General features: G+C 47.3%; 1 protein-coding gene across 1 annotated transcript in view; it reads left to right on the plus strand.

The window, feature by feature from the left end:
* The window catches only part of SRBD1 (S1 RNA binding domain 1), a 1352005-nt gene that overhangs the window by 1176383 nt on the left and 149794 nt on the right, over positions 1 to 25828 (plus strand). The window contains exon 19 of the mRNA XM_069608446.1: positions 1375 to 1551. Coding sequence (XP_069464547.1) covers positions 1375 to 1551 — 177 coding nt within the window. The remainder of the gene's footprint in view (positions 1 to 1374; positions 1552 to 25828) is intronic.

Here is a 25828-nt window from a genome sequence, read left to right on the forward strand (position 1 = left end):
GAATTCAATTTGCAGATCCGGGACTGCTGGGCCTGGAGACACCCTGACACCTGTAGCAAGAACGCTAGGATAGAGCAACAAATAGTTATGTAAGTAAGGCTATGCTGGGAAGCAGAGGGAAGCTGAAGTGCCCTGGGGTTCAATGGTATATGGTGCGTCTGACCTCTGTCAAACAACTCAAGGGTGCCAGGTTCGGGTTCCTTGGTAGCCGTCTCCAAGAGGACAACAAGGGAAAGCCTGATGACTAATGTTCCTAAAGGAAGCTAAGGATTTGGTTGGCTGCCCGATTGTTTGTTATATCATACCCAACCCCACCATTAGTGATTCAGTTAATGCCTCGCCCTTCTTCTGTGATAACAATGAAATGAGCCGAGAACAATATTTTTAGAAGCCATCATAACATTTACTTTTTATATATAAATTCCCCCTCTGTACTGCGTGAAGAAAAAAGCAGAGGGGTTTTAAAATACCTGTACACGCTCCTTTGATGTTATTGTTTGTGGTGGGATTTTTGGCAAAGCGTTGCTCCTTATAACATTCTACACTGTTTCAGCAATCTGCACCATATTTTACATAGTTGCCTGTTAGGACCCTCCAGACATTACTAGCTACGTGACATTTGGACCCCCCGCCCCTTTCCACGGATTTCAGCACCTTCACACATAAAATGGTTGCCTAAAATCGGCGAAACATCAATGTGGTTGTTGAAGGACCGTTCCTCAACCCTAAAATCCACGGTTTCCAGGACATTTGCACTTCAATGCACCGCAGCAAACTGCACCATGCCAGGGGGAGGCAACAGGTGGGGAGAGAGCACAGTAGGTCCCAGTGTGTAGCAGCACACCAACTCTCGCCTCACCCCAACGTCTGCTCTGGGGTATGTCAGCCGTCACACACGCCCATTCCCGGTGCAGTGTACTTCAAGCAATAAGCGAATCAGAACAGCGACCTACAGGATCATTAATTTTCAACAATTGATGAGTGTTGTCATGTCTGTCCACGGAGCCCGTTCGAAGAAGGGGTACTTTTGCTAGTTACTTTATAAACACAATTATCTCAAACAGGAGTGTGCTGATTATGTTCAGAATTAGTATTTTTAAAAACTTTTTAGATGCTGTCTTTACCCTTTGATATTATTTGATGGAAATACGTGTGATACTGTAAGTTTGGGCTTATATTAAGAATGGGGTTTAGGAATGGTACATGCAAACATCGGAGTTTAAAAAAAAAAAACGAAAGCAGAATGTAAGCTAAATATCTATTTTGCTTCTTATTGGAAAATGTTACAACTAAATAAATTCATACAAAAATGTAATGCATCTATTTGTAATGTCGATGCTTAATTTTAGCCAATCGCTTTATTTTGGTTTCTAGACATATTGCTGGTTTAAATGCGAACAGAGCAAAAAATATTATTGACTGGAGGGAGAAGAATGGACCATTTATAAACCGAGAGCATCTTAAAAGTGTCAAAGGACTGGGGCCAAAATCCTTTCAGCAGTGTGCTGGTTTCATTCGTGTTAACCAGGAATATATAAAAAACTTTTGCAGGTAATTATGAACTAATTTCAATATATTCTAATGAGATAAGGTTAAATATTTGTCTCTTTTTGGGTGTGTGTGTCATTGCACTCATGGTGATCTGAATAATTGAAATATAATGTTCACAAAAAGTATTTTATCCCGATGTTTTATGTGTGGGAGCTGCACGTCCTAAGTTAACGTTTGCCTTGAGAAAGTATGGGGATCTGTGTGAAACACCCAATGGAAATGTTGGCAGGATGAATCATTCCGTGATAATGGTTGCCCTTTGGGCCGTACCAGGAGTTAACTTGTTACAGGCCTGAGTGGACTGTTGGTGCAGATAATGGTCGATAAAGCCTGCCTTGTGCGCTCTTATTGCGATTAGCACCCCAGCATTTCTAGGAGCAGATGGTGATAGGCTATTTTAATTGTTGTAGCAATGCTTCTCTGCTCTGAGGTAGACCCGTTCAGAGCATGAAGCATTGTGCAAAAAATGAAAAAAGCTCTTTCACAACAGAATGAGCCCCTTTTCTATTATCACGGCTGCAGCTGAAGAGGGTCTGCACAGCCAAAAGTAAAGGCGGAGAAAATGGACCTCCAGGTTTATTGAATAATGGAAATAATGAGGGGAGTGGGTGGGTTCGGGATGAGGAAAAGGAGGTGTGGGTGGGATCACCTGTCAGACTGGAAAGTGGGCTTCTATTCACAGAAACAGCACACGTTCTTAGCCTTCTGATTGGCTGCCACTGATCCTGATGGCAATGTTTGAAGATAAACCTCACGGTTCTACATTTTTAAGGCTTTCAGTTCTCGGGGCGACCACTTACTTTTGTCTTGGAAGGTAATATTTTTGATATTTGTCCTATAGCTAAGCATTTGGTGAATCTAATTTTATATTGTCACAGTCTTATACTTTGGTGAAACTTTATCTTGTATCTCAACAAGTATGTTGCATGTGGTAACTTAACACCTAAAAAAACGCAACTATTTGTGTTGGCTGCAATGTGTAGGGTGGCCAAATATCTAATGCCTCACTGCTGAGATGTAAGGGTTACCTGAATGACAGACGGTTCAAATCCCAGCAGGGTGCCCTCAACCTTTTATCATTCGGGCCTTCTATTTACAGCTCTACAAAACAGCAATCTCTACTGCGTAAGGGGACTCCTAGTATTGGCAGATAGTTCCTCTTCAATTTGATTTCTGAGGCAGTCCTTAAAACGGAAGGTTGTTTACAAAAGCTGAGTAGGTTACGGCCTAAGGTTCCTGTCACCGCCGATGCCTTTCAGTCCACAACCTGCACTTCAGAGCTCATGGTCAAGGGCGCAGTGTTTGGCGCTCCAACGCTAAAGCTCTGAGCCACTCCTGAGGTCTACCATCACCTGGAAGTAGGGGTTGGTCATGCCCCCAGCAGTGTCGGACTGGGGCATAAAATGGGCATCAATGAAAAAGTGGCCTACAGTTGCAAATAGCAATTTATTCCTTGTGTGGCAGACTGTTTGAATAGCTCCCACCGGGGAATGGGGGGGTTGATAAAATGTGATGCAAATTGTGCAATTTAAAGAATATTTATTCAGCAACAATGCTCAAAACATCTAGCCGAATAGTGAAGTAACTCGTAAAACTGGTCCACATTGGCCAAAAAGTGGCCTACTTTGACCAACAAAACTGCCCCACTCTAGCATTTAGTGTTTTTGGTTCGTAATTGCCCTTTAGGCCAGTCTGAGCCTGGCACCCAGGAAGTCTTAATCCGACAAAGAGATCTGCATGGGTGAAGCCCACAAGGGTCACGGGTGTAGTGTTAGGCCCTCCAATGCTGAACCTCTGAGCCACTCCTGAGTTCTACCATCACCTGAAAGCACTGGCTGGCCACACCCCCAGGGAGTCTTACTCAGACAAAGAGACCTGCACATGGCAAGGGCACAGTATTTGGCGCCAAACGTGTTCGGCGCAAGGAGGTTGAGATCGCCTGATTGAGCAACTTACAACTGCCTAACCAACTGGCCCTTAAGACTGTAAACCTCATGAACAGCACTGCCCTCTATCCCTACCTACATGGTATGGTAAGGTACATTTGTCATATTTGCGGTTTTCTCTGGCTGGCAGCAGGCCTTGAAATTTGAACTGAAACTAAGCTGGGTATAGTTAACCCCTATTAGCAACTAACCCTGCTAATACATTTCATGAAGTGCTGTTGTCTCTGCTGCTCCTGCTGCTGCCGCCTTGCTGCTCGCGCTGCCCTCTGTGATCCTCAGAAATGGCTAGCGGTCATGCCGAAGCTCACACAAAATGCGTACGAGGAAAGCAGTATCTACTACTTTGCCAATGGGTATCCCAAAACACTCTTTAAACTATTTAAGCCCACTAAGGACGTTAATACCCTCATTTCGGCAATGCAAGGGCTGTTGGAAGATATAGATGGCACTAATGCTTATGTTAATGTTTGCAGCAAGGGCGGGCATGGTCATCAGGTCTAAATTCCAACTGTGTGGTGAACTCACCCCAAGTAGATCGGATTGAACCTGCAAAAAGTGGGGTTGACGTGCTGGACGGCCAGCTGTTAATTCTAGAGCCCATGGAAAGGCAGTGTTGCCAAAGAACACCTTGTAGTCTTTATGGCAGAATAACCGGCCAACCAAACTGAGGGGAAAAACAATGCTATGTCGGCCACAGAAATCTCTCCCCATACCGAGCCTCGTAGGTGGGGCCATCGAAGTGTACTCATCGACAGATAATTACAAAGAATCCGGAGATGCAACTACACGTAGATGTAGTTGGATATGCATTCTATGACACCCCAGGCCTAAAGCCCACTAGGCCGGGCAAAGAGGAAGTGCAAGATCCAGCAAGAAGCAGATGTGCATAGACTGATAAGTGCGATACACCAATAGTGGTTGCCTCAAATATCACACTAACCAATAGGTTTGGTGTGTTGGCAATCCTTGAGCCTGAAGGGGTGGATGAAGCACTGGTGTTAAGGGGCAATGTTGAGGATGATGGTGAATCTGTAAGCATGCCTTTTATTAGCGCACAATCAAAACTTTCTCCTGGTCGAACCTCTATAACTAAATTGGACCCACCAACTATGACAGTAAAGCCTGTTGTTAACCTCCCCAGCTTACTACCCCTTTTAAACCAGCAGACACCTTGTTGTGGCTGTAGATGTGTTGGGAAGGAAGATCGGAGAGTTAACGCAGAATTAAGCAAATTAAAAGATATTGGGCCTCATTCAAAGACTGGCGGTCTCGACCGCCAGGCTACGAGAAGGCCTGCAGTGGCCGGTGCTCCCAGTCTGACCGGCCAGGAGCACCGGCCCCTGCAGGCATGGTTTTCATGGGGCCAGTGCTTCTGTGTCCCTGCCGGGACTTGTAATATCTCGGTGGCAGCGAGTTCTCAGGCGGCGGAACAGTGTTACGAGGTCGGCGGCAAGCTGCAGGTAGCACCGTCAGGTTACCGCCGACCTTGTAAAGAGGCCTATTGTGTTGCTAATTGCAGATAAAATGGACACCCAGATACGATTAACTAATCACACCAGCATGAATGTTCATAACAAGGTTAATGTATCTACTAAGACTGCAAATACTGCCATTTTCACCTCTCTACCTACAAACAATATGCACGGGAGGTAGAATTGGATCGGGCAGTGAAGTGTCTATTTTATCCACAAAAGTGGCAAACCTGCATGAGCTAGTCGGCCGCAATTATAAGGGCATCAATGTACAAAGGTTAGCTCGGGTGCAATTTCAGAACCAAGAAATGTTCATTAACAAATCTATACATGGGCTGCGACACGTGGGGGGGGGGGGGTGCAAGTCAATAATTAGAGAGGACCTTGTCCAATGTGTATGAGCCCAAATGTCACCAGGCCCTGACGATTTTATTCAATTGTTCCTGACTTGTAATGCTCTCAATGGAATATCGCACATATCCACCAGAAGGCACAAGGATCACCCTAAGGCCATCTAATCCACTAATTGCTTTGCAAGGGAACATTGAGGGGCATGCAAGTCAGGAGCTTCAATGTGCTGACCTGGGTGTGGGATTGGAGGGAGTGGATTGACTATGTTTGTCCACTCTAGATTTCACACCTCAGAACCCTCTATTACCCCCACGCCTACCAACACTCAACATTCTATCATAGAATAGTGCAGGCATAGCCAGACATTTGGAGGATTCTGACTGGTTTAATTTCATACACGATCATGATTTGATATGCCTGCAGGAAACGTGGGCGTTAGAAGTCCTGGAGCCCCAAAGATATATTACCTATGTGATACCGGCAGAAAAAGGTTCAAGAGGCAGACCGAGAAGGCGTCCTTTTGACTTGGGTGAGTCCAAGATTATTACAGAGCAACCCATGGACAGCCTGGATTTACAACATCTGGAAGTGGTCACCTATGAAGGCAGAAGTATCTTATTATTTAACATCTTTAACTGCCCTTATGGTGACTGTCCCTTGAGATACTTGCGACCGGGTAGGAGGAGGTGTTTCACTTGTTTGCAGTTGCAGTTCAACAAGTGTTTAAAACCGGCATTCCAGCGCAGAGTGCTGCGCAGTCAAGAAGTGGACAATTGGTCTTTTGTGCAGTCTTTCTACAGTGGATATTGACAGAGGAGTTGCTTCACTTGTTTGCAGTTCAATAAGTGTAGGCAACCTGCATTACAGCGCGGAGTGCACACAGCCGATAAGTGGACAACAAGTGGTCTTTTGTGGTCTGTTGTGGACCGGAAGGACATCGGTAACCTTATGGGTGCCATGCCATTTTTACGTTCGTTGGAATACAATCGGAAAGCAGAGGAAGCTTAGGGCGCTCTCCTTGCTCCATGCTTCCTTTTTAATGGTAGGCTGCACGCAGTCTTTCAGTGAGCCCTGCTTCATTGTTTTCACTTTGATTATTTGAATCCCTTGTCCTCTAGTTTACAGCGTTTGTTCCTTGGAATATTGTATTGACTCTCTGTGTTAACTTCAAACGCGGTCCCTGAGTGCCTATTTATTCTTTGAAATTGAACTGCTAGCTGCAGTCTACGCAAGTTAAGGAGCAGGGGCATACCGGAGCAAACGTGCAAAAGCAATCAAGCGGATGCAAAGAAAAAGGTTCCTGGCATGGCTTTTGTCTTTCGTCCTACTGTGTTGGTGATCAATTGTTTTAGTCAAAGGGTGAATGTGCTCAGTGAGCTAAAAGTCTTTCGATCCCCTTTGATTCAATACACTAAATGCTACCTAAGAGAATGTATAATTTATACCTTAAGGGTAAAACTGGTAAAACTGTTAAAATGACAGTCTATGCAGGCTACACAAGTGGTTGTGCCTGAATATTTGACAGCAATGCAGCAATAAGCGTACATACATTGGCTACAAATGCATCTTCAATTCGAGACGCTTCTAAAATAACTAAGTATTTTAAAGTACCCCCACAGAATTCATCTCCGGATATTATTACTTTGCATGCCTCTGACCCCAGACATTCAATTAGGGCATGGTAATCCAGCAACAGAGATTGATAATAATTCTCTGCTTAACCTCTGTTTATCTCTTCAGTCTGAAGTGCAACATCTACCATGCATTAATAGCCAGAAAAATCGGGCACTTGTTGGTTCAGAAATTAACATAAGTGATAAGACAGCGTTGGATAATGCCAGTCAAAGCCTTTCATATTGACCACGATTAACAGTGTTAATTGAGGACTCAGTATGTGAGGATGCAAGTCAGAGTCTAATAGGGAAGATCAAGATGGGCATAATAGCTCAAGAATAGCGGAGGACCAGGACGTTTGTACTTTACAGAATTAAGCTATCAACTGAAACGTTTGTTGAAACTCTGTAACTTTATCTCCAACGCGACTCAGAGATGAACTCAGCTGTTGGAACAGATTTTGCTACATGTCTCAACTACCAAGGCTGGTGTAACTAAGTCTGTTGGAAATAACTTGAAAAGTGCATCGTCTAGATTAAAAGATAAAACCTCTATAGCGCCTCTCTGATGATAGTGGCCATCCGGCATGACACTACTCCCCGGGAGTCAACATTTTTTGAATCCCCTATTGCTCTGCAAGAGGAAGAAGCAGCACTTGAGCCCAATTGCAGGAGACAGAAGAGAACTAAGGAAAACGGCGCTAAGCAGGTCACCCTTCACCAACCAAACAAGGAACCTAATATGGTGGACACGTCTCATTGTAAATCTAAGAAAGGACCCTCCCAGAAGAAAGCTCACAAAAATGCTGCTAGAAGATCAAGACAGAATAATAATCGGGAGAGAGATGTAACTTCTTTGCTGATAAATTGTGTGACTAAAAAAGCCCTGCGGAAAAACCATCCAAGATAACGTTGAGTATGCCCCAGAGAAAGATGGTATTAACCCATTTGAACTTTCTAAGGAGTCAGTTGAAATAACCTTTTTTTTAAAAAAAATAATTTTCATTATTTTATTAACAACACTCCAAACATTACAAACAATGAGGACACCCGTGTTTCAGCTTCACAACATTACATTACAAATTAAGCGTTTCAGTCCTCCCCCTCCCGTCCCTTTAACTCGAGCCCCTACTTCCATGTCATCGTCCTGCTTATCTTCAGGCATATCTACTTCCATTATTTCTTCCGTGTCATTATCACTATGGTCGGCCTGGGAGGGTCCCACCATCAAGGCCTCCAATTGTCTCCATGCTATTAGGGGTCCCACCCCGCCCCTACTGACTGCTTCATACCAGGCAGCCGTTTCTGCCTCTGCCCACTTCATGAGGTCCGCCCACCACATCTTAATTCTAGGCCGTTGGGCTGCTTTCCAGCACATTGCAATTCTCCTTTTGGCCAGGATGTAGGCCAGGTCTTTCATTTTACTGATGTGCTTCAGGTTGCGTGGTCTGGTAAAACCCCCAAGCATGCATGCCAAAGCTGACTCCACCTCCAGCGTAATCCCTTTTCCCGCTAAGCAGATCTTCAACTCTGTCCAAAACCTTCCCACCTCTGGGCAAGCCCAAAACATGTGTAGCATCCCAGCTTCCTCCTCCCCGCACCGAGGGCATTTCTGTGCCACTGGGCCTCCAAACCTGGCGATTTTACTGGGGGTCATATATGCTCTATGAGTGACATATAATTGAATCTGCTGAAACCTCGCGTTTCGGGACACCTTCTTATGATACCTTTGGGCTCTGTCCCATTGCCCATCCGACATGGGTTCTCCCACCTCCTCTTTCTAGTCTCGACTCAGTTGAAGCAGCTCCTTTGCCACCCTAGTCCCCAGTAGCTCATATAGGCGAGATATTTTGTGCCCATCCTCCGAGATATCATACATCGTCTCAATGGTTGCATCGGGTTGTTCCACAAGCACTGCCTCAGGCCACCTTTCTCGCACCCGTTTAATAATTCTGGAATAAGTAATGTGTTGGCCTTTATGCACCCCGGTGTCGTCCATTAGCCTCTGAAAGTCCAATGCCACCCCCTCCTGCCATATAACTCCAAGGGTAGCCAGGCCCATCGGTTCCCAGTATCTACGGACCCCTTTTATCATTTGGGAGTCCTCTCCGCATAGCGCCACTAGCGGCACCTGCAGGGAGAATGGGGCTGGGTTTCCCACAATTTGCCATGCTCTGCGCCACATTTCCCAACCAAGCACCAACAGTCTCGCCATTCCTAGAACCTGGTTTAGGCAACCACACTGTCTCTCTAAGGAAGAAGGGAGCAGAGTCCCTAAACAGCCTGGCTTCAGCCGTTTCTTCTTCAGACAACCACCTGGCCACATATTGCAGCTGTCCCGCCAAGTAGTACAACTCAAAATTCGGCAGGTTTATACCCCCTCCTGTCACACGAGTTTTGTAGTTTCCAAAGGGCCACCCTGTTCCTGGAATTGTGCCATATGAAACCCCTGCACAGGCTGTGGAGTTTAACAAAAAAGCGCTTGGGGATCACATGCGGGATGTTTACATAAAGTGTAACAATCTGGCCAGGACCACCATCTTAATCAGAGCCACTCTTTCTATCATGGCCAGGGGTAATCTGGACCAAAATCCCATGCTATTCTTAATACCTTCAACTGCCTTTTCCCTATTGTGTTTGTGTTCCTCTCCCGTCGTGTGGTATATATCAATACCTAAGTATCGGAACGTCTTGGTTCGCCAGGGTATTGGCAAGACCGGTAGGCTCCCCGGGAGGGCACGTCTGTACCTCCCCATGGAGAACATGCTAGATTTCTTGGGATTTACTGCTATGCCCGAGAGGGTGGCGTATCGTTCCATCACCTCCAGGACATATTGTAGGTTTTCCTCTGGGAAGCGCAGATATAATAATATATCATCGGCATTCAATGATATGAGATGCGAACCTCCCACCGTATGGATCCCTATCTCCCTGTATTGTTGTCTGAGGCAGACTGCCAGTGGCTCCAACGCAAGGATATACAGCATGGGCGACCAGGGGCAACCCCGTCTAGTGCCCCTGCTGAGTTGCCATTTATCTGAAATTGTAGCACTCGTTTTGACCCTTGCAATTGGCGAAACTGTATAACATTTTGACCCACCTCAGATACCCCGGCCCCATCCCATATTCTCTCAGAGCCGCTTGCAACCAAGGCCATCACACTGAGTCGAAGGCCTTAATGGCATCCAGCGAGACAATTACCAGTTCGCCGTGGTCCTTCTCTGTTTTGTCGATAATGTGGTGAAGTCTCCTATTATTGTCGGGTAAGTTCCTGCCAGGAACGTAGCCTGTTTGGTCGGGGTGTATTAGTTTACCGATGACTCGCTTAAGCCTGTTTGCCAGCGCTGCTGTGAAGATTGTGCTGTCTTGATTAAGCATCGATAGGGGTCTGTATGACCCGCAGTCTGTGCTTGGCTTACCTGGTTTTAAGAACGGGATGATCACTGCCTCCCGTAGGGACTCTGGCAACCTACCGTGCTCAAACGCCTCATTAAGCATGGCCAGCAGCGGGGGAAGCAACTCTTGTTTGTATGCTTTATAAAATTTGCTGGGGAGCCCGTCCGGCCCCAGGGCTTTGCATGTGGGCAGGTGCTGAATCACTATCTCTAATTCTTCTGAGGTGATTGGGGCGTCCAGGTGTGCCCGCCCCTTATCGTCTAATTTGGGCAAGCCTATGTCCTCTAATGTTTCCTGAATCTCTTGATCCATTTCTTCCCCTGCGTCCCCATAAAGACGTTTGTAGTATCTAAAGAACTCTTTGTTTACTCCCTCCTGGGTATCCATGCTCTGGCCCTCATCCCCTCTAATTTCCCTGATCACTGGTTGTGATGTTTCATTTTTATATAACCAGGCCAGCAATCTGCCCGGCTTGTCTCCTCCCGCGTGCTACCTTTCAACATATTTCTTGTAGCTCAACTTACATAATCTATCCCAGTGCCCCCTTGGAGCCCTCTGGATTTTAATATGGCTACGCCCCGCACTACTACTTTAAATGCCTCCCATAAGGTTCCCACCGATTGAACGCTTCCGGTGTTAGTGTTGAAATACTCAGTAATCGCCTCCCTCAGGTCCTCCCGGAATCCTGAGTCCTGCAGGGCCTCAGCTCTGAGCTTCCACGTCGGGATTTGCGCTCTAGGGGGCTGGTGTCGCCACTCCAGGACTAAGGGGGAGTGGTCCGAGAGCACTCTGGCCTTATACTCCGCACCCGTCATTTCTCCAACCAACTCAGCAGCAGCAAACATATAATCCAGCCTCGTGTGCAGGTTATGTGGGGCCGCGTAATGTGAGTACTGTCTGTCTGCTGGGTGTAGCTGCCTCCAGACATCTTTGAGTCCAAAATCTTTCAGCAGGGCCTGTAACGCCTTTGCGGCCGGAGTGGGTTTGTCTGGTCTACCATCTGATCTGTCCATTTTAGGATTTGATGTACAGTTAAAGTCCCCTCCCCATAGGATTGCGCCGCCCAATAGGGAGCTAATTTTGCCATATAGGATCCTAAAGTAAGCCGCTGTATCTGGGTTAGGGGCGTATAAGTTTATAATGCTCAATTCCCTGTTTTCCAACATCCCCCGCACCACTATCATTCTGCTTTCTGGGTCCATTGTAGACTGAATCAGCTGAAATGGTACATGCGGTGCCACCCATGTGATGACTCCCCTTGCGTAAGATGAGTATGCGGCTCCCATGGTACCCCCTCTCCACTTTCTCTTGACCACCTCCAGCTTCTCCCTAGTAAGGTGGATTTCCTGTAACAATGCTATGTCAATCCTTCTTAGGTACATCATTACTTTATTACGCTTCAAATAGCTGTTGAGGCCCCTCACGTTCCAGGTCACCACTCTAAGGCTACCCGACGCCATCTGTGGGATCCCGCCTCCCCCCTCAGTTTCCCCTCCCGCCTGATTTGACACAAGATTTAGCCCGCTCCCCTCCCACTTCCAACGAAAACTCCCCAACTAACCCCTGTACCCCCCTACACAACTGTCAATCACTGCACACAACCCCTTCCCACCCCCCTCCCCAACCCAACCCAACAAGTGCCCAGCTCCATCCCTGGATCTCAGGCTCCCCCGCGTTTGGACCTGCCTTGGAATGCCGAGGACAGGAACCCGGCAGGGTGTCACCGGTCTACCGGTGACCCAACTAATCTACTCACTGTCGGGGTATGAGGGCTAGTTCCATTAGGCTCCTACGACATTAGCTAAGTTTCCCGTGCTCAAGGATCATGCCCATGTGTGTAGCCCTAGTCGCACGCCTCCTGCAGGCTATATCCTGTACTATTTTCAAGTCCCAATGTCGTAGACTGCGACACCCTGGGTGCCACAGTCGCCTATTACTTAACTGTGCTGTTTTCTTTCTGGATGCCCGATTCTTGGGGGCAGCTCAGCGAGTCCAGTCATTACATAGCATCCTCCGGGGTTTCAAAAAATAATGTTCTGCTCTTATGGAACACTTTCAGTTTTGCCGGGTAGATCAGCATGTATTTGTGACCTGCTTCACGCAGCCTTCTTTTCACGGTCCCAAAGTTCATGCGTCGGCGTTGCACCTGCAGGGTGTAATCCGGGTATGCAGTTTTGTTTGCTGACGCCCTTTGTATCGTTCCACCCTTTCGGAAGTGCTCAAGGATTTTCTCCCGATCACGATAATTCAGGATCTTAGCTATCACCAGCCTGGGAGGGTTCCCCGGTGGTGGCTTCCTCATCAGGGCTCTGTGCGCTCTTTCCACAGCAAACCCCTGGGTCAACACTCCTCCGGTTATCTCCTGCAGCAGCATTGATTCGATGTACTCCGTAGGGTTAGGTCCCTCAGCACCTTCAGGCAATCCAACAATACGTATATTATTCCTTCGGGCGCGTCCTTCCGCCTCCTCCGCCCTACTTTCCAAGTTGCCCACACGTTGTACTAGAGCATGGAGTTCAGATTTGTGGGCATCACACCCCACCGTATTCGGGGCCACCTCTTTTTCTAGGTCCCGTGTGCGTTCTGCCAGTGCTCTGACGTCTTGCCGGAGGAGATTCACCTCCTCTTGTACTGCCCCAACTTTGAGCTCTAATGCTGCCTTCAGCTCGTTCATGGCCAGTCCTAGTTTGGTTTCCCAAGCCACTTTTAGGTCAGCAATCGCGGCGAGGATCTCCTGATCTTTGCCCATGGTGTCCGTGCTTCCAGCGAGGGTTTTGTCTTTGCTCCTGGCCCCTTCTGCCCCTGGTGGCGTCCTGGCGTATTCATCAAGCGTGGGTTGCTTGCCCTTCATTCTGGTCAGTTTGTTAGTCGTCTCGGTGCATCAGGGCAGTGTGTGCAAGCACCGCAATGTGTGGCCTCTGGCCTTCATTAGGTTAGGCTGTTTTTGGTGCTCGGGCCCGGGTGGGCTGTGATAAGGGAACCCCTGAACTGCTAGATCTGCTCCCTGAGTGGGCTGTGTCCTCCCACATAGTTGTGCTTGGGCACTTCAGTCCGCTCAAATAGCGAGCTCCACCCACTGCAGGTCTGATTCCGTGGGCACACACCCGAGTACTCATGGGTCTCTCCGAATACGAGCACCGGCCCAGCGTGTGTTAGCCGTAAGCCCCGCCAGATAATTGCAGAGCTCTCTGCCAGGCGCACCTCACTGTGCTCTCCTCTTTACGTCATGCGTGGACTAGGGGCCGTCTCCTTTCCTTTGCCTCTATGAGCACTATGTTCAGCCCTTAAACATGGGCGGCCCAATCGACTGTTTCTTAATGTCCACCGTGTCAATCTGCTTTATATCTGCTGATGTCTACATGACCAGTGCTGGTCCAGGCATGCCTGCAGGGCTAGACTCTTCTCCGTGTATTGGCCGCAGTTTCTGCTTCCTAATGAGGGTCTCGGACATGTACGCTCACCTCTGCTTCCAGGCGAGCGACCGTCCCGTCATTCCACTTCTATGGACGTCCATATTCAAGGCTGTGATGGTCTGCCCCCACGCACCTCGCTGGATCTGCCTTGACACAATTGTTGCAGCAGCTGCCCGGTTCTCATCCAGACGCGCACCTACTGATGTACGCTCGCGCCGGAGCCCGTGATCGGAGACAATGTAGCACTCCGAGCAGGCCCGGCTTCTTCTTTGTTCACACAGAGCGCTCCCTGCAGCAGGCGGTCTTCGCTCGGCTACCGCTGGCACACGCAGGCTCTGTGGCTCTCCGGATTCAGTCACCGCACAGCAGGGCTTGCAACAGGCCGCCGGTCAGGGTGCCAGGCTCTCCTCACATTCCTTTCGCTCAGTCTATGCTCCGGCCCAACTTTCCTTTGTTCTCCAGCACATTAAGAGGCAGCCATTTTTCCTTCGTGTGCCGCGGGCACCCACGATTCGAAACTAGGCTCCAGCTGCCTCCTCCGTACTGGCGGTCCGAATCTAGTTTTGACAAACTGTGCTCCACTGCTTCCCCTGCTTGGACATCTGCTTTGCGGGCTAAATAGTCCAATTATCTGGCACGATTATCTCAGGATTCTGTTCGGATCAGCAGGAGCTCTGGCCGGACACGCCCCCCAGTTGAAATAACCTTAATGGAACCCTCTTGGATGGGGCAGTGGTAAATGTTGCTGGGGAATATACAACTGAATGCCTAAAGACTACATCTACGCATACGGAGGCCCAATCCCATTAGTTACCCCTTACTTCATTCACCATTTGCAGACTCTTTTAGGATGGCCTCTCGCCCATAAACAGGCGTGTAATATTAGATCTATTTGGCCTCCTACCTGTTTTACAGAGCAGTGATCTGGATTGTGTAGAATAGATGGATGGCTACAGCTCTGTCGTAACTAGGGTGCATTGCAAGGAATCTGACATTCCGGCATTGGTCAGAGGAAACAATACATCCTTATTAAAATGGCGTTATCATATAGATCATATTGTTGTTAGTAGTGAGAAGCAGCAGATACAGCTTAAATCTACTGATGTTTTTCCGGTTACTAATGTCGATCCAAAATGCAATACTGTTTCTCAGTCTCCCAAAGCTTGTGTACCAAATATCTCTGATGAGGTATGGCCAAATCTCTCTTTTTACTTGTTGCCAGTCAGCATTTCTAACAAGTATCTAACAATCTGTTTTTGGAACACGCATGGTCACCATCATTTATTTTTAGAGGGTGACTCTTATGCCAGTTCTTATGATTCAGACACAATATTATTCCAAGAAACATGGCTGATGGGGGAGGTATTTTCTGATGAATATGAGTTTTTCTAAATTCTCTACAAAAGGTGATAATGGTCACCCACATGGCAGATGATTGACCCTCTGTTCCAACTCTTTTGTGGCAAGGGGAATAGCTGTAACAACTGATAACCCCAATGTCCTGTTGGTAGATGTTGAGCTGTACGATAGTAACCATATAGTGGTGCTAAATCTTTACGACACTGTTACGCTCACCTGGTTCCCACAGGGGCGTCGATCGGACCCAGACAGCTGCGGTCTCCACCAACGTGATGCGTAGTGAAGAGATGACAGTCTGGACTGGCCCGCCTAATCTTGTCTGCTGGACTCGTAGAAGTATTCTCCTGCAAGTGGAGAAAGGGATTTAGCCACCCGTGGACTTTAGTGATGCCACCCCCCAACTGTTCTTGTTCTCTCCACTAATCACCTCCGATATCCCCTCCTGGTAACCTCACCTTATGTTTTTAAATGATGAGCTCTACATCCTGCATGGCATGCAGGGGCGCGTAGATACCAGTTACTTCACTGGTTTGAAGGTACTGGAGGAGTTCCGGAGGAATATTGACTCCAGTGTCTATACAGTTCAATATGTCCGATGTTCACTCTTGTTCCATTCCCTCGTTAGGTTGCAGCTGGGTCCAAAAGAATATTGCCTGGAGTCAGCTGATGGCGTTCAGGTAAGAGTCTGTATTACCAAACACTGTCCGGTAAAAGTTGCATGAGTTTAACTTGCTGTTTTCTCTCCCTTTATAGGTGCGGCATAGAAAGATGCAGCGAATTAAAGGATAATACCTCCGGTGGTAAAGCAGGTAAGCCTATAGTGGCAAAGAGATTGTCTTTGTCGGTTTTCTCGGCTCACCTTATTATTCGTTTTGTTTTCCCCCCAGGTGCTGGGTTTCGACGAAGAAAATGATGGAGGCAGCACCGGGTTGAAAGATGCGGTGGACTGGTGAGTATAACGCGGCGCTGCTGCTGGCGAAGCGACGCGTGCTGAAATAATGTCCTTTCCAGGCTCGGAGATGTGCTGGGTCCGGAATCAGGTAAAGAATCAAATAATGTCTGTGATCTAACCTCTTCTCCTTTCTTTTCCTTTTGTCTAGGAGCTCCGGATTCAAAGCGGGCGTGGCAGAAGACTGGATGCTGACTTGCAGGCACTCTGAGCGTTACGCTGCTGGATGCAGAATAACACGAAGCATGAGCTGCTGTTCGGGCGTGGTTTAAATAGCCTGCAAAGTAGTCCCAGGTAAGAAGATCCCCAGAACCACACCCGAGTAAAAAATAGTCCCTGTGATAAAATAGTCCCATCCAGGCCTCACGTTGGCTTGGACTCATTTGCAGCATGGTCTGAATAAGGTAAGTAAAGTCTATGAGCCTGGCGCCTACGGCGCCAGGACTGATTTCTATGATGAGCCTGGCGCCTAAGGCGCCAGGACTGAATCCAAACAGCCCCCAGCCGGGGCTGTTGAGGTTTTAATGAGTATCTGGATGCCTGCTCCCTGGGCTGATGGACTCGATCCGGATGCCCGGGGGTAGGCATCATGACAGACACTCCCGGGAGAGTTTATACTGAGATGTTCTAACTGGCCATTTATGAAACCTTTATCTCAGCTACTACAAATTATTAGGCCACATGGATTTTATAATTGCAGGAGATTTTAATTCTCCCTGTATTGATTAGCCGGTAAATGAAAAAGGGGAGGAGCTCGTATTGATAAAAGATAACCAGGGCCACAAATCATGCAGCTCAGCACACCTAGGGCCCGCATTTTGTTTTAATTTAGGGTTACAAATGTGTAATGGTTCCATAAGCGGGCATGTTCCTGGCGCCAAGACATGGCATAATGATACTAGACAATCGAATATTGATTATTTCTGTGGGAGTGTCGCTGTGTATAATAATGTGCAAGACATGTCTGTAAGATGTGTCGATTTCAGTGATCATTCTATATTGATAATTAAAATGAACAGCCAAGGAATTTGTTGGAACAAGATAGGATAGGAGAGGTGAAAGTGAATAATGCACAGAATAGAATAGGTGGTCGGACAGAAATATAGATGCAATTACGAGATATATGGGTGATATTGATGCCGTACATAACATTTTCCGTTCAACTGACAAAATAATTGTTTGGATCAGCATGATTACTAGTCACTTTTTGTCTAGAGTCCCAGGTACGAAATCTAGGTTGGGGCAAAACATGTTTACTAATATGATAAAGTTATTACCCAAAAAAAGAACTTTGAGTTAGGAGATTAGAAAAGTGAAAAGTCTACACACTAATAGTGACACTCTCCAGGCTCAATCGCTCTATTCAGCCTCTGTCCCGTCTCCTGGTGTGGGTCCTAGCCAGCTTGAGTATTTTCCAATTGCTTTCTCCCAGGCAAAGGTTGAATTGATGGGACAGAGGTACACACCTACTAGCATTTAAATTTGTTTTACACTGAAAAAGTCCTACATGAGAAAACTTTGTAACATGTATGATTGTGTGCCTCTACTCATGTCAGTGTTATTAAGATCACTCCCATGTTAGAAGCAGATTGCAGGTGCAAACAGCAATTTTTCAGTTTACACAAAAATTATAATACTCATGTTTGTGACATTTTCTACACAGATGTCTAATTTAATAAGCCACCAGCTCCCCAACTTTTGGCTCCATAACATTTTTCAAGGAAGCTAGAGACACCTTTTTGATTGTTACAGGGTTTCCCATCATCGAATTTAGATACAAATGACATCACCAAACCGGCTAGTAATAAGCTTTAAAATGACACCAGAATGTCCTTGGTGCGACATAAGTTTGCCAGGAAAATAAGCAACTATGATATTCCATTTAAATTAATGGAAATGTTCAAACATGTATCCAAATCCTAACTTTCATTTCACAATATAGGTTTCAGTTCTCTTGAAACATCTTCCGCAGGCTCTGCAGCCTCATTGTTGATTCACGCCTATAGTAAACCCATCAGCCTTTGTTCGCTCAAGGCTAATGGTCATCCTGCGGTTTATCTAAGAGAAAAGGTCCCCAATAAAATTCCTTAATCACTGCTTAAGTGTTCCGCATAGCAAGTGACTCCTCAGGAAATTGAGGCTTACACTCATGCCTCTAGCAACAACCACTTTTATTGGCGAAGGTTACATTTGCTTGGGCCCATAAGGCCTTTTGAATGTTGCATCTGAAAGAAAATATTGGCTTTTCAATCTGTTGCATTTATTTTTCATGTGTAGCCTTTTATTTATTTGTAATACATTTATCAAGCTGTCGTCGTTCAAGGCCCTTCTCGTTATATGTTAATTTTGGGAACGGACATTTTTTCTTCAGCTGTGAAATGCACACACTATTAGACATTGCAATTTCAGTGTTTGCAAAGCCCTGCTTTCCATGTAGAATCATCCTTTAATTTATTCTTGGCCTTAACATGCAAGGGCGTTTTGAATAATGCATTTATCTTGCTTGCAATGTACACAGCATTTTATGTGTGGCATGTGCAAGTGAAATGCTGCCTCTTTTCCATCAGTTCACAATGTGCCTTTTCCAGTTCCTTTCTGCAGTCTAATTTTAGTTTTTGCATATTCCTTGTTCCAACTGCAGAAATACACACATGTGAATTCACCAGGCACCTTGGCTGTGTTAAAGGTTTGGAGGCTGGCTTTTTATTCTGCCAGTCTAAATTTCCATGATACATGATATTTCTGCTCCTTTTGGGGATACATGGCGTTTCAGTTCATGTCATCCTGGGGCTGACATTAAACCCCACACTCCCTTGCCTCAAAGAGGGGTGGCTACCTCTATGGAAGAAGGCAGATTTATCACACAATCCTCAATACAAGTTTGAAGCTAACTTGACCAAAACATGGCATGATTGCCTTTCTTACCGACTGACCAGAGACCCCCTTCTCCAGCATTGGATCTTTCATAAATTCACATGTTTTGATTATTCCCCGCCATCGGGCTGGGAATCCTCAGTAACTTTAAAGCAGTTTAAATTTAAATTTGAAACTGCAACCACTTTAGTCATTTTGGGTCATATTTGCCCCGCAGCCAATATGTAGAGTCCCTTTACTCTTCCTCGGAGGCCATCTTCAGATGTTTTACCCCACATTCTAGTGTTGGGAATTCTCTCGAAGTTCTCTTCTTCATTCAATGATCGACACACTTTTTCTGCTGATATAGTCTGAAAGTCTCCATAGAGTGCTTTCATATTCTGGTGGTTGCAAGTGTTTTACAACCCTGGTGCTTCCCTGCTGATCTTACCTTTGCCACCTCAGGATTGAGGTCCATTGCACGTTCCTCATCACCCCACCATAGCTGATCCGAAGGTAAAGAAAAGTATCTTCATGGCATGCACCACCTGCCACTTGAAGAGTATCTACTTGGAAGACCAGCACGTAGAGTGTATCTACTGCTTCTACCCGGACCACGACATCAACTCGTGTTCTGCCATTCCTTCTCCAACCAGGCCCTCTGGGACTGGCACATAAGGTTACTGGTGCTTTTAAACACTGCTTCCTTTCAGAGCCATGCTTCGCCACGGCAGAGCCCAGGAAAGTACTCCCTCTTTCAAGAGGCTGAGGTCCCACGAGGAGACTTCTTATGCTAAGAGAGTGAGGAAGGAACATACTACCCATGTTCAGTCTGCACAGAATAAGTCAGTCGACGAGCCCAAGCCTCCAAGAAAGAAGCCAGAGTCCCTGAAAATAACTGTTCTGGTTTTGCCAATGGCAGCTCAGATGATGCCATCTGTGACTATGGTACATTCGTCCACTAGGATGACTATGTTGACGCCCTCCTCATCCATGGCGACGAAGGGCAGCAAGTCTGCTTCCACCCTATTAACATCCTTGTCAACCACTCTGTTGGATACATCATTGGCGACTCTGTCGACGACCAAGACATCCATCTAGTTGAAAATGAGAAAAAAACTCAGTCAACAACCGTTGCCACTTCGTTGATCAAACACACTTCTGCCAGCTCTCCTCGATGATAACATCCTCTGTGACGCTTTCTCCTTTTTTTTTATAACTCTTTATTGTTTTACAATAATTAACCAACACAACAACAAACAAAACATAACAATCACCCTGGCAGTTCTTCGTGCATTCCGCCTTGCATCATCACTTGTCGTGGGTGATTACGTGGCGTGCCTCCCCGGTTGATAACCATACGTCCCATCCAATACCACATCCGGCTCCTGTTCCCTTTTCTTCACCGTGTCGGGGTTACCCTACTCTTTAGCGGGTTTCCATTTGAGGCTCCTCCGGATCCGTCAGTATTGCTTCCTTCTCCTTCTCCAAACAAGCCCTATATCAAAAAGTTCCATCCAAGTATCTTGTTCCCACTCTCCTCACTGCACTGCTCTAGTCCACACTACTGTCTCTGCCACTGACCATTTCTTGAGATCCATCCACCATGTGCCTATGCTCTGTCCCGCACTGGAGTTCCATGCCATTGCTATGCGCCTTTTAGCCGGATGCTCACCAGATCCTTCATTTTGGCTAGATGTGTTCTGTGCCTGTCTCCCCTGGGGAAGAGGCCCAGTAGGTACGATTCTGGGGTCCATGCTTGTATGTGGGTGCCGCCCTCCTCCACCCTTTCTTCGATCCCCTCCCAAAATGTCTTTATCAGTGGGCAGGTCCAGAACATTTGCAGTATGCCGGCCTCCTTCTCGGCGCAGCGTGGGCAGCCCCGGGGCTTCCCAATCTTCATTTCAGTCATCCCCTTAGGTGTGAGATACGCTCTATGCGTGAGGTATAGCTGTGCCTACCTGAATCTTGCATTCCTAGAAACTTTCTTCAGGTATTGCAAGACTCTTATCCATTTCTGGTCGCTGAAGGGCCTCTGGAGCTCCTTCTACCATCAGTCCCTTATTTCCAGCTCCTGTTCATTGTTTGACTCCAGCAATTGTTCGTACAGTCTTGAGACCTATGTCCCCCTTCTGATACATCGTACCACGCGTCCAGCCTCCCCTCCAAGTCCTCATCTCACAAGTTCGCTCTTCTTCTCTTTATTGTCTGGACCATGCGGTTGTATAGAATAAATTGACCCCCGTGTATATCGTGCTCCTCCATCAGGTGTAGGAATTCTATCCATTGACCTTCCTTCCTCAGGTCCCCTATCTGAGCTACTCCCTTTGTTTCCCATTGGGATCGGTATGCTGCAAGGGTCCCTGTATCCACACGCAAAAACCCTGCGAGAGAGATCTGTGCTGAGTAGGGATTCTGCTCCCCCTGAAGTTTCCATGCTTTGTTCCACAGGTTCTGGCCCAATTTGACCTTGTTAGGTAGAGTCCTGGTCGGGGGCTTGTCGATCCATAACCATTCCCTCAGATAATATTGCTTCAACGGCGACTGGAAGAGTAATGAGTCTATTGATGTTTCATCCCCTAGCCATCGAACCACAAAATAGTATCGTTCAAAGTCTGGCAGTCTGGTACCCCCTGCTTAATAGTCCCTTTGTAAGGTATTCAGGGCAATCCTGTTCCTTTCCCCACCCCACCGGAATTCTCGTGCCATTGTGTTCAATCATGTAAAGCAGGCATTAGGTACATTGTGTGGGATATTAGTGTGGCAATACCATCATCTTTAGTTGGGCCGCCCTCCCTATCATCCCCAACGGAAGTGTCTTCCAGAAGGTCATTGCCTTCCGTGTCTTCTCGAGAGCTCCTAGTGTATTGGATTTGTGTGTATCCCCTGTATCGTGGTGTACTTCTATCCCCAGGTAACGGAAGGATTTCGATGCCCATGTAAGTCCCAGGTCTGGCAATTGGCTCGAGGAGACCAACCTTATATCAGCCAGGGGGAAAAGAGAGGACTTGTCTTTGTTAATGGCTATACCCGGGAGTCTGGTATATGCATCTATTGCTTCCAGTAAGCATGGCAGGTGCACCCGCAGGTTCCCCACGAAGAGGAGCATATCATCTCAGTATAACGAGATTTGATGTACAGTCCCATCTATATCTATCCCAGTGTCCACGTACTCTGCCCTCAGGAAAACCGCAGCGGCTCGAAGGCCAGTATATACAGCATTGGTGACAGCATCCCTGCTTTGTGCCTCTATAAATCCTCCCATGCCTCCGGGATGTGTCTCCCCGTTTTGACTCTCACTCTAGGGTTTTTATGTAGCAACTCCACCCAGGAGGAACCTCTCCCCCATCCCAAAGTGAGCAAGGACTTTCAACAGCCACTCCCAATTCATGAGTCGAAAGCTTTAACAGTGTCTAATGACGCTATTGCACATTCACCCCATCTGTTGTTCATCTGGTCCACCACATGGTGTAATCTGTGCAGATTCCATGTCGTCTTCCTCCCTGGGACATATCCTGTTTGGTCGGTGTGGATTAATGTGCGTACCACCCTTTTAAATTAGTTGGTTAGCTCCTGCGAGAATTTAAACCAGATTTTCTGCACAAGTCAAGAAGAGGAAGGATCATCCGCAGACCTGACCGTATGAGGGACTTTGTATAAGAGTGTGAGATATGTAGAAGAACCTCAATGTAAACTTTCAGCATTCAGTGGAAGGCTAGGGAAGGGAGATGTGCACTATTGCATCTGCTTTCACCACGAGGCCCCAGCACGTGCGTGCACCAGTTCCTGGAATGCGGGAGACGTGTACAGCGTGAAAAGAACACGAACGCTGTTTTAAATAACAACTGACTCTGAAGCTGCCAGTTGGTGGGGCTCTTCACACTATCTTATTTCCTAGCGTCTTATCGCTATTAAACATAAGTGTATAAGCCCTAATACTATCCTATACTATAATACTATACTATCTCCTCATTCCTTACCACCTGCCACTACACAGCGCTGTAAGAATTTTGGAGTCCTGGTTAATGAGGGAGATTGGCATATAGGAAGCGCACTCAAGTGGTGACTTCCCTGGTTTGAGGATGGGTATAATTACTGATTCCAACATACTGCCAGGCACTGCCCCTTTTCATACGCCTCTTGATATGTTTCCAGCAGTCTCAGTTCCAAGGTACTCTTGTATATCTTGAAAAACTCACCTGGGAGCCCGCCAGGTCCCGGGGCTTGGCCCGATGGGAGTTCAGAAATCGGGGCCTCCAGTACCTCCACTGTAAGGGGAGCTTCAAGTATCTGAACCTAATCTTCCGCTAGCTTTGGCAGTCTTATCTCTGCCAGGGCATCAGCTATATCGCCCATTTCCACCGCCGGGTTGCGAGCATACAGTTTCTCATAAGATTGTGAGAATATATCGTTAATGCCTTCTTGGGTCCTGACCTCCTTCCCTGCTTCGTCGCTCATCACATTAATAGGGTCTCTCCTGCCTTCCTGCTTGGTGAGCCAGGCCAACAGCAACTGCATGCATTCTCTGTATATACCTCCCATAATCCAATTTTCCCAGTCTATCCCAGATTGCGACACAACTCATTCTCAGCTCCATGAGTTCTCTGGGTTCCTCCCCTGCCAAGCCTGCTGGGCATTCAGCCCGCTCTATCTCCCTTTCCTCCTCCCCCAGATCCGCCATGGCACTTCCTCTCAGCCCCCCCGTTTTTCCTATCGCCGCCCCCCCATTATCACCACTTTAAAGGCATCCCAAATCATACCAGTGCTCTCTATGCTTCCCAACTTGTGCTCAAAATAATCTATTTGCATGTGCTCCTGGAACTCGCCCTCCTTCAATGCCTCCACTCTCAGCCACCATGTTGGTATTGTTGGTAAGTATGTGCCCATGTTGCTAGCAATGGTGCGTGGTCTGACAGTGTCTGTGCCCTAATATGTATCCCCATGAATTCCCGCAAAGATTCACTGCCCGTGAATAGTTAGTCTATACATGTGAATGTCCCATGGGGGCGCTATATTGTGTGTACCCTCTCCCCTGCCCATGTACCTTCCTCCAGACATCCTCCAGATGCAATTGATTCAGGATCATTTGTAGGGCCTTCGCTGGTGGTGCTGGTTTCCTATATTTGTCATCAGATCTGTCCAGATAAATGTCGCCTCCCTGTATTGGGCCAATTTGGGTGCAATTTTCTTGAAGAACTCTGTTGTGTCATTATTTGGAGCATATGTATTCATCAAGCATATTTCCTTGTTCTCCAGCATTCCATGTGCCTACACAAATCTGCATTCCGGGCCTCTTTTTTGATATATCGATTGGAATGGGACCCCCGGGGCAACCAGTATTAGGACACCCCTGGCATAATTGGAGTATGTTGCACTGTACATTTGGGCTCCCCATTTCGTAGCCACTTTGGTTTGCTTCTCAGGTATTAAATCAGTCTCTTGTAACAATGCTAATTTGGCCTTCAGCCTGTTCAGCCAGGCATATACTCAGAGTCTCTTGATGTAGGCGTTAAGTCCTCTGACGTTCCAGGTTGCAATGGTCACCTCGTCCAGACCCATTTCAGTGGTATGCCCTGTATGTCGGCCTTTTTCGTGTCCTTCCGCTGGGCCGCCTGTCTAGTGTTCTTCTTCCTCGCCCTAGTCCGTGCCGTTCTGCCTCCCCATGGGCGTGAGTACTTGTTCCCCGCACTAGCCCCCTTCTGTGCCATTGTCCCCACATACCACGGACTGCAGGGGGGTTTTGGGCTTGTTTGCTCCATATCGGTTTCGTCACCACGCGCGCTGTGTCTTATACTTCTTTGTATGCTGCTTCTTTCACTTTCCGTGCCTTTCACCAACCTACCAAACAACTGACTAACTACAACTATTAAATAAACGCCCAGCCACCCTCTCCCTGCTCGGGCCCCGCTGCTTCTCTTGCTCCGCCCACCAAGGTGAGACCGGCGTGCAGCAGCATTATGCCTTAAAACTGACATCCTACCTAATAAAAGTCTTGGGGTTGCCTGTCCTGTTGCCATCTGCGGCAATACCAAAACTTGTTGCTCCTTTTAATTATATTCCTTCTGGCTTGCGTGATGTCTGTGATGTAGGAACCATCTTCCCAAGGTAGGCTCACTCCCGCTGGGTAGATTTCCTTAATTGTTGGCTTTTCTGGGTCTTCGTTGCAGGATACTCTGTTGGTCCATCCATGCTTGGGCCTCTTCTGTTGTCTCAAAGAAGTGCCATCTTCCTTCTTGTATCACCTTCAATTTTGCTGGGTACAGTACCATTTAACGTATACCCGCGGCTCTGGGGCGTTCCTTGGTGGGACCATAGCGTGCGCGCTGTCTCTGAACCGGGATTGTATAGTCCGGGTATATCGTTATTCTGGAGGAGTTCCTTGTTATCATTCCCCCTTCTCTCGAGAATGTCAGTATTTTGTTGCAATCTTTGAAGTTCATGATTCTTGCTATTTTTGTTGTTATTTTTTTTATTTTATTTTATTTTTCTTTCTTCTCCCGGGGGTGGGAGGGGCTCACGGTTCGGTCTCTCCACTGCAAAACCCTGGGACAGTACTCCTGCCCCTATCCCCTGCAGCACAACATTCTCTTCCTAATTCATGGGGTCCTGACCCTCCTCCCCCTCCGGCATTCCTACAATCCGGATATTATTCATTCGGGCCCTCCCTTCTGTGTCCTCTGCCCTCTGTTGCAGGTTCTTCACCCGTCAGAGCACGTTTGACATTTGGATCTGGGTGGTTGCAACATCTGTGGTGTTTTGCTGCACCTGTTGATCCGCGGTACCCACTCGGTCCACTTGGGTCCGTACGTTTTGCCTGAGGTGGCCCACGTCCACCATAAGTGTGTCCATCTTGTTTTCCAGGGACATCTTTAGGGCCACTATGGCCGTGTCCAGCTTGTTTTCCAGAGACGCTTCAGGGCCCCTA

The sequence above is a fragment of the Ambystoma mexicanum genome, chromosome 4q (genome assembly GCF_040938575.1).
Source record: "Ambystoma mexicanum isolate Mex_15411 chromosome 4q, UKY_AmexF1_1, whole genome shotgun sequence".
Classification (NCBI taxonomy): domain Eukaryota; kingdom Metazoa; phylum Chordata; class Amphibia; order Caudata; family Ambystomatidae; genus Ambystoma; species Ambystoma mexicanum.